Raw genomic sequence first — 9,494 nt, 5'->3', positions numbered from 1 at the left:
ATAAAAGAACATATATTGATATTTTTAATGGGTTATCACATGGAAATGCCAGGAGTGGCAGTATTTATACTTTGTACCAATTTGCCCATCCCTAATGGACCTGCAGTTTTTGTTATTTTGGCTTTGTATTCTAGCTTTGTATATAAAATTTGTAAATAGTTCTGATCCCTATAAGTTTCAAAAATGTATTTACCACACTGTACAGCCCAAAGTCCTCCCTGCATATACTCTGATTGCAGATTTTCATTTTTAAATAAATCAACTAAGAAATATTCCACATTCCAGCAGTGGGAAATGCTACAAGATAACAGATTTTTAGGGAGGGATTAGTGTAAGGTTCCAGGTATGGCTGGATAAATATCAGTATATGGAGCTGTATCAGTACAGCTGAAAATTCCAGCATTAATACTGGATGATATGTGGTAGAAATACACATGCAGTGCACCGAGAAAGCTCCCTACGTTAGGCCCGGGAATCCCCTTAAAATATAGCAAGTACCATTTCAATACAAACCCCATGGATCTCCAAAATCATTGCATTAGACCCAGCTGTAATTTAAAAAAAACAAAAAGGATTTTTATCTTGCTTCGCTATCATCAGTTAGTGACTCATCCTACAGCTGAGATAAAATGACCGAACAAATCAAAGCACCAGGTTTGCAATACATCTGTTTAATAAACATCTAAATATAGCAGCTATTAAAATACACCTATTCTATTGCTAAAAGCAGACACCTTCACATAAGCTTACTCATTTTACAGGCACTGAGGCTCAAGTTCTGTGCAGCACACAAGCTGTAAAACACTGAATGATTCTCATATGTACGCAGTGCTGGTGAAATGGACTCATGCCTGTTTGCATGGTCAAGATGGAAGCTTTGTGCTATAATGAGCATGTTCACACACATTTCCCTACTCAGGATTCTTGAAGGCACAAATGTGCATGCCCTATGTAGCATCAAAGTTTTCCTAGTTCATTAATTAGCTGAAATTCTTGCAGTTTAACTGTATTCCTACTATAAGCATGCCTCAGAGTGTGAGGTGGAGTTCCACAATTTCAGCACCTATTTGCAAAATATAGAGGAAATGCAGAGTGACAATACTCAGTACTGGAATTCTGTGTCTGACTGGCTTTAAAATGGAGAAATGCATTCAATGATGAAGTCTTCTGTGGAGCTTCATCCATTTCAGAGGAAGACAGGCTGCTCTTGTCCAGTTAGAAGGCGATATGTTGATGTTGGCATTGTCTTCAAATGAATCTATTTTGAAAGTAAAAGAGCAAAAAATGTTTAGTTTTCCCCCTTACAGTTTGGATATGCTATGTCAGCATTATACTAAATAAATCCATTTATTTTTAATCAAAGTCCTGCAGCTGTCAAAATGCCAAGCTTGGGTGTAAAGAAAAAAAGATTTGGGTTTGTTGGAGCCAACTCTTACCTCTCCCACAGCACTGGAGAGGATGTGGATGATTTTGTCGTGAGGTGTGGCTACTACGCTCTGCCCATTGATCTCAATAATGCGATGGCCAACCCGAATGCCACCTCTTTCTGCTATACCTCCTCGCATCAAACTGCAAATCTAATGAGAATTTTGTGTTAAAAATGCATCACACATACATTCTGCTACAGTTAATAATATACTAATAATCTTAGCCAACTCTGTGACATACAATCCCATCCTCCACACTGAAGCCCAGCTGGTATTTCGGATCAGGTCGTCTTATGATGGCCATGGTGACTGGTGGGCAGTGGACTATGTTGAGCTTTACCTGGGACTGGTTTTTCAAGTCCTGTTAAGTAAAGCACACAATGTTATTGTAATGTCGCACTCATTATTATGGATGCAGGGATCACTCCTATCTGTTGTTTATAGTGCTGTGGGTTAATAAGTTCTTGAATACATTTTATATAATATTTCATTCTAAAATTAAAACTCCATTCCTCTTTATCCCTGATGAATATGAAAGTAATGGAAGCACAGCCCATTTGCTTTTACTGTATAAAGAAGAAGACAAACCAAGAACAGCTGGGATCAGAACTCCATCTTACCCTGATGATGCTATGGCAGGCAGATATAGACAGTCCCACAAGGCTGGTGCCATTTACGGACATGATTCGGTCCCCGATGCTCAGCTCTCCGGAGCGTTCGGCTGGGCCTCCGTGCAGCAGGTTGGCCACTACCACTGTAGGCAAGATGGAGCCCCAGCCAGATTCCACTACCGCCACACCCAGGATCTCCCCAACTGGTTTTGATATGCACACCTTAACAGCAAAATGAGGAATGAAGGAGACATTACTTAACAGGAAGAAAAAGAACACTGCTGTTACAGTTACATGTCCTATTTTATTATTTCATGATGAAACAGTACATGAGGAACAAGATCATATTTTATACACTTAAAGACAGTATGGTTTTACCTCTCTTATGTTTTCAGAACGTGAGAAGTGGACAAGATCTCCATTATAGAGTTCCTCTGAACTGAGGCAGTACTCCCCTGGCCGTAGGTCACTGCCCTTAATTCCATTTGCTTGCAAAAACTGCTGATATGCAACACCAAATGCCTGGCCAATAGCCTGAGCTATAACCTGCGCCTATAGCACACAGAAGCATAGATGGACAACAACCAAAACTCAGTAATGCTCTTTAGACACTGTCAAGGGATGTGTAGTTTATGAACACTGTTTCACTTATGGACACAGTGCCTATAGATATGGCTGCTCCATGGCAAAGATAAAATGTTCTTTAAGTTTTTTAGAACTCACATCCTCGGAGGAGAACAGATGGCAGATCATCCAACATGCTTTAGGTGGCGATGAAGAGCTGGCTTCCGCCTCTGCAGCTTGCTGACCTGTTGGCTTCCTGCGTGCCATTAAGACCACGACACTCCCAATATCAGCTATGTAGGAGATCATCTGCAGGGGATGGTCCATCATGGCCTCCTAAAAACAGAAGAGAAACTGTCAAACCGATGGATGGAGACAAACAATAATTGAGCATCACAATTGTCCGGTATGATTTTTCCAATGGAGCTCTATCTTGCTTGGCCAACAGCTGTCACAAACCTGTGTGTCAGCAGTCAGGACTTTAATTCTTTTTGTGGAGATGAAAAGGTCCACTTCAGTCATTGGCTGAGACTCTCCTTCTGGTGCCTATTTTAGAAACAGAGACACACAATTACAATTCACTGCACTTATTAAAGCTGGCAACCTCAATTGAGCCAAAATCTCATTTGCAGTGGTGTCCTGTTCTGTGATAAAAGGCACCCTAAAAGCAAACAGAATCCAAATGTTTTAAAGTAGAGATAGCAGGATCCATATGAACTCCTTTAACATAATCACTGACAAACAGAGTATTTGCCTAGAAAAAAAACTCCTTGTTCTTTCAAAACTGACACCCAATAGTAAGAGGGAAGAAAACCACAGACAGGTTTGAAACCTTAAATCCCTTTAACTGAACACCATATTATTTACTTTACCTTAATACGATCTACAGCTTCTTGTGCCTGAGCCATGCGAGCACTGGTGGAGGGGTTCCGATCAGATCGCAGCTGTGTGGAACCCAGGTATTTGGCTCCAAATATGACCCCATCCAGCAGATCCTCAGGATCACAAGGACCAGGCACTAACACCAACAAATACAGAAGGGTTATTACCTGCGCTCTGTAGTGAATTAGACCTCATTTAACAATTGAGCTACAAAACCTTTACATTAAATTTTACTACCATCCTTATAGGAAGGCTGAGACTCCGGTTCAATGTCCTGTTAGATAAATAGTAAAAGGTAAGGAAAAAAAAGAATGAGAAAAAAAGAAAACAGTTCACAAAATGAATAGCTGAATTATAGTTGAGTAATACTTGTATGAGGGCAAATGAACATTCACCTACCACATCAGCATTGTGTGAGGCCAACTCATCTGAAGCCAGACCTTTGGACTGCTGCCACTGTTCTAAGACCTCGTGCTCTGAGTAGCCTGACATCACAAACTCATCCTGCAAGTGCCTGTGCCAGATATCCTGGTCATATGAAATAGCGACCATTTCATCAGTCTCTGCACTGGGTGATATACATATTGTCTGGGGCTCAATGAGCTTTGCCATGTGCCAATTATGGCTGCTGGTAGCCTGGTCCATAAATGTGGTGGGAGGTTCCTTGGGCTCTGGCTCCTCCAGCAGTTCTAGAAGATCTTTTTGATGACTCTCAGTGAAAAGAAGGCCAGAGACTGTGTTTGCCTCAGGGCAGGTCTGGTGAGAACAGGCTTCAAGCACAATGGATGGAGAAAGGTGGCTGTCACACACAGAGTTGGGGGTGGATGATGGCTGTTGTGGTTCTTGAAGTGGATCTTCGGGAGCAGGTGTTGGGTGGAAGAGATGAAGCTGAGTAAGCAACATCTGGATGTGAGAATGGTCCACATCAGGTTGACCAACTTCATCTTTTGGCTTCTCCTCATTTTTCTTCTCTAGACTTTTCTCCAGTTTTTTGGCTATGCTGGACTCATTCATTCCCATCTCCTGACTTGTGAGATCTTCAACCTCTGTTGGTGTGGAACTTGTGTTCTGACCGTCATAATTACTTAGTTCGTCGATCGGTGCCTCCAGAGAGTCAGTTGGGAAAGATCCAGGTTCATCAATGTCTTTAAGCGAACATGCTTCACTGGAAGAATCGGACCTCCAGTCCAATGGAGGGGGCTCTATTAGACTGAAAGAGTCCAGATCCTCCAACTGAGGGCTTTTACACTTACCCTCTAACTGCCACTGTGCGGCATCAGAAGGAACACCCCTCGTCTCCATCACAACACTTGAGGCACTGCTTATTCTGGTTGCTTCTGTTAAAGCTGTTTTGTGAGGAACAGTTTTTGAGCTTTTCAGAACCTCATCTTCAAATGATGCTACCTCATCACTACTGATGGTGTGTGTTTGTTCTTCCATGCCAGGCTGATGTGTGACTGAGAAGAAAATCAAAAACAAATGTCTTCTCCTTGAATCCGTTTAATGTTACAATCCATACATTTTCCTTAAGTTGATGTTTCCTTGACCCATGATAAACAAACAAAATAAAATGACCAACTTGCAAACAAACATTTAGCCAAAACAACACTTGCTTACAATATTAGTAGATATGTGACTGTCTCACTTAATCTATAAAAATGAGAAGGTTGAAGGTGATGATGGCCCCTTTAGCCAAATCTACTGCCTGAGATTTCTCTACAACAACTGTAACATCCATTAAGAATATATCAAAAGTCCTAGTATTTTGTCTTGGGGTTAGAATGCTTATTTGGTCTCTGCACATCTGAAACAAATAATCTTCCAGAGTAAATGCATACAATTCTCATATATAAAATGGCAAGTAATGCATTTATAATGAACTTTTAGTAAAAGGGAATTAAATGATTCAGTATTCAACTGCAAACGAGTAAATGTACTTTACTGTAGTTTCTATAGATTACGTGAAACCCAACAGCAAATATCAATATATAGGATATATAGAATCGATATTTGGAACTTCCGTAGGACCGTGATATATGCTCAATCCTTTACTGGTGCTCTGGTTTATCTTCGATATCTAGGTTAGCTAACACTGCTGTGTAATATAAAGGCCAACGGGCAGTCCATCATGCCCAGTCTACACACTAAGGTAAGGTACTTAAGGCAAAACAGTTAATGTTTTGTGGAAAAGCCACAAGAGAATATAAACATTACGAGCTGATTCATATAAAAGTAGGAACCTAAATGAACAATCTGGATGTAGCGTCATTTTTTTTGTTGTTGCCTAACTGCAGTAAAGCACTGTAGTGCTACACAGCTGACAGGCTGACAATAATATCAGTGACACGTTGATCTCCATCAAGACTTGAACTCAGTTACAATGAAGCGATTAATAACGAAATCAAAGAAACCTCTAACCTGTTTACGAAGTGAGCTGGAACTTTCAGCCATTCAAAAAAAAGTTGACGTGGTTCATATTAAAAATGAGTGTAACCGTCCGCCTATCATCTGTTCGACAGAAAAAAGTTGGAAACACTCCAGGGCGACAACGGAGTTTCAACTTGGTACAGTAGATTATCGTAAAAAGACAATAATCTTGGCGTTGTTTTGCTTCGTTTCTAAAGAAGCTTGATTGCGCATGTCCGTAAATCGAAGACGTGACTAATCGATTGCACAATCATTCGGTATAGATTATGGGACACCTCTTTTCTGCAGTTTAAAAACAATGAAATTTTATTCAAATGAGCAGACCACAAGCTGCTATTTCTGTGGGACATAAGGCTAGTCTATACCATGAGTCCATACACATGTATATACAATATCTGCTATAAGAACTCATTAATAAAGTACGTTGTTTTATAATTAATATAATTTAATAATCGACATACGTTATAAAAGTTGATATCCAAATTACAGTATCGAATATATAACAAAACTGGGTTAAAATAACTACCAATATGATTCATTGCTGCACACCATCATTAAATTAGCCATTTAATACACAACCATCCAGTGTGCATTACCTGCCCTACTTTCACAGTGGTACAAATAACTGAGTAGTGCTGAGTCTTGTAAAAACAAAAAGGTAACAGTGAATGACCTTATGACATAATAGCCTACCATTAAAATAAAATTATATTTTAGTCAAGAATCGAGGATTTGTCAAACCTCTTTAGTGCAAATTAATTGTATGATATCCAAGTATATCTTTAGGTCATATATTGCCTGCATTTAAAGCCTCGATTAATACATTTAAGAGTTCAGAACAGACGCATCACCACTGTTCAGAAAACTCTGTGCCAGTTCAGGGCTGTTTTTTGGAATTCTGTAGCCACAATCACATTAGACTGGGAAGAGATCAAAATCTCCATGAAATCCTCGAGCTAACAGGTTTTGGAAGGTGCCTGTGATAGACTTGAGGTAAAAAATAAAATAAAATAATATGGACAATTTCTACGCTTATGATTACAATCATTTAAGGTTCACAGTTTTGTAGTTTCAATAAATTTGTATCTAATCCATAGACGGGTGAGTTTTTCATAACCTTGTAATGTTCAGTTGAGTCAGACACTTAATTTATGTAAGAAAAGCATGCACAATATGAGAAATCCAACACTTGTGAGGTGACCACAGAATATTGCAACTTCTTCACTGCATTTCAGTATTGAGCTTGACATTGCCCAGGGGTTCAGAGACCTTTTGGTGTGAAAAAATTAAAGTACTATATTACTACTTAAACTATTACTTTTTTTACTATGAAGAATTGTAAAATAATAAATTTTACAAATGCCACAATTTAAAACCCATTGTGAAATTGATTGGTGCTATACAGTGAGTAACCTATTTGCAAAACAGAGGCAGCTTCTTTAGGTACTGATTATTCATCATCTCAGAGACTGGCACTTTGGTCACCGGAACATAAATGCGCCATACCGATCAGAGAGGACGTGGTCCCCATTAGTCCCACCAGCCAATGGGGAAACCGGCCAGCCCATAGAAAGCCAGACGGCATCCAATGAATAGCGTTGCTCAGATCTGCTAGACTACTAAGAACACTAAGAACCTCCCCCTGAATTCGTCTCTGAATCTCAGCAGGGATGATAACTCCATCTTCTCTAAAAAACAAAGAACCCAAAACAAGACAGTCAAATCATTTAAGTAGAAGCCTCTGTTGTAATAATGATGCACCATGTAATTCATTCAGTAAAAGCTTAATTCAGTAAAAAATTAGATGTGACAATACAAAAGCTCAACACCAAAACCCACCTGCCAGTACCTTGAGCTGCCCGCCTGTGGTTTTGTGCCTTTCTCCTTAATGTCAGGATTATTCTGAGTGATCTGAAACCAGTTCAGAGTACTGTTAAACGAACAGTTTGGGGGAAACAGTATACAAATCAAATGTTCAAAATTTTCCCCTCGCATCACATATAGTCTGTCATTCACAACATGTAAATTGTTAGCTGCAGAAATCTCACAGCTCCAGGACAAAACCAAAGCAAAATTTAGACTCCAAATATTTTTCAACATGTGAGGTAAGGGGGGGGAAAGTGTGCAAATCTGAATAGTCATCTCACTATTCCTTTACTGTCTAACAAATTACAATCATGAGCAATCACTTAAGCTATTTTCTAGACTAGTTTACCTGAGAGTACCCAACAGCAGTGACAGAGCCCAGAGAACAGTACTCAGTGTCCACCACTTGTCTGACTTGACTTTAATAAGTTCTGCATCAGCTGCCCAGGCAACGTGCTCACAGGGATAATACAGATGGTCGGCAACGTTACTCAGAACAGATATCCAGCGTATTACTTTGTCCTCCTCCTGAATAAAATGCAACTGTAAGTTGTGAAAGATACTACAAAAACAATCACAGGAAATAAACTACTGTGGGCCACAAAACCAGACAGCAACACAACCAGCCGAGTGAACAAGCATTTGTACTTTACCATAGCCCCAAGGCCGTAGCTCCATGAGCAGGAAACCATGGAAAGATCGTCAAACAGCCGCAGTACCGTTCTACAATGACTGAGCTGAGCCGACAAGAGCAGGAGACTTTTGCCAAGTTGAGATGAGTTGGCAGTCTTTTGGGATATGACTCCGCCAACCAGCTGGGATCCATAGCAAAGTGTCCTTATCTGACAGCATTACCAGAAACAGAGGTTAAATCATTAAATCATAGTTAAACAACACTCAGAAGTCCTGTCTGTTGGATTTAAATTGAGAACAATGTGTTTAATAAGGTATACTGTAAAAGTCTTCAAAACACCTAAACTGCATATCGTGTTTACATAGTGCCTAGTCTGTATTACCGCCTTCTTTATTTTAGAAATGGCATGTTTTTGAAGATGTTATATCTCATTAAACTTCAGTATTTATTGGGAGCTCCAAAGCTACAAAGGCACTAGTCAAGTTGATCATTCAAAACGTTTTGCATCTGTTTTCATAGACATTTTTCTGCATCATATATAATTTTAATCAGATCTGATTTTTCTATCATATGCTACGGTACTTTTGCAGGTTGTGATAATTGTATGCTGATTCATGAAAGTGGTTAACAAAAGTGATCAGTCGTGGCCAACACTCACCACTTTATCTCTTCCTCTGTAGGACTCAAGCAAATTCACCACTGACTCAAAGGAATTCTGCATGGTTAACTCAGGTTAGTAACCCAGCTATCGCCAGTTAGCTATGCTAGCTAGCTAGCTATAAGGTGCTTATTGTCATACGTGAATAACGTCACATATGAAATCAACACTGAGGAAAGCATCATTTAAAGCATAGTTTAGAAATGTTATTTAAACATCCTAAAATTATTATATTTTGCATATAATTACCCGATTTTGACAAAACTGTAGTCAAAGCAAGCTACTATCTTGTGCAGCGAAATAGGCGATTACTTTGGACTTTGGACAGGAAATGACATTCTTCTAGACAAAAATAATCGATCACATATTCTTATATCACGTTCAAAAAGGTTCAAAAGGTATTTTTATATTTGCATTGTTTGTTA

At 39.4% G+C, this 9,494-nt stretch overlaps 1 protein-coding gene across 5 annotated transcripts; it reads right to left on the bottom strand.

Annotated features, from left to right (window-relative positions):
• Positions 1 to 650: 650 nt before the first annotated feature.
• On the bottom strand, positions 651 to 9,407 carry si:ch73-40i7.5 (amyloid-beta A4 precursor protein-binding family A member 3). Of its 5 annotated transcripts, none has more exons than XM_027017390.3 (15): positions 9,070 to 9,407; positions 8,431 to 8,619; positions 8,127 to 8,305; positions 7,751 to 7,822; positions 7,418 to 7,599; positions 3,884 to 4,941; positions 3,722 to 3,758; positions 3,475 to 3,620; positions 3,062 to 3,148; positions 2,762 to 2,938; positions 2,417 to 2,590; positions 2,048 to 2,260; positions 1,669 to 1,788; positions 1,437 to 1,577; positions 651 to 1,258 (listed from the first exon to the last, which is right to left on the bottom strand). In XM_027017390.3, exons 1-15 carry the CDS (start codon positions 9,130 to 9,132, stop codon positions 1,187 to 1,189), a joined length of 2,910 nt encoding a protein of 969 aa, XP_026873191.2. In that variant the 5' UTR covers positions 9,133 to 9,407; the 3' UTR covers positions 651 to 1,186. The 5 variants fall into 5 exon arrangements, with proteins under 5 accessions (XP_026873191.2, XP_081564245.1, XP_081564246.1 ...); XM_081708119.1 differs by having other exon boundaries at positions 9,319 to 9,388; XM_081708120.1 differs by lacking the exon at positions 8,127 to 8,305 and having other exon boundaries at positions 9,319 to 9,388.
• Positions 9,408 to 9,494: the final 87 nt, after the last annotated feature.

Source organism: Electrophorus electricus, chromosome 26, assembly GCF_041902795.1.
Source record: "Electrophorus electricus isolate QZ-2024a chromosome 26, ASM4190279v1, whole genome shotgun sequence".
In the NCBI taxonomy this organism is placed as follows: domain Eukaryota; kingdom Metazoa; phylum Chordata; class Actinopteri; order Gymnotiformes; family Gymnotidae; genus Electrophorus; species Electrophorus electricus.
The sequence above is the reverse complement of the archived record's forward strand: the minus strand, read 5'-3'. Positions and strand labels throughout refer to the sequence as shown.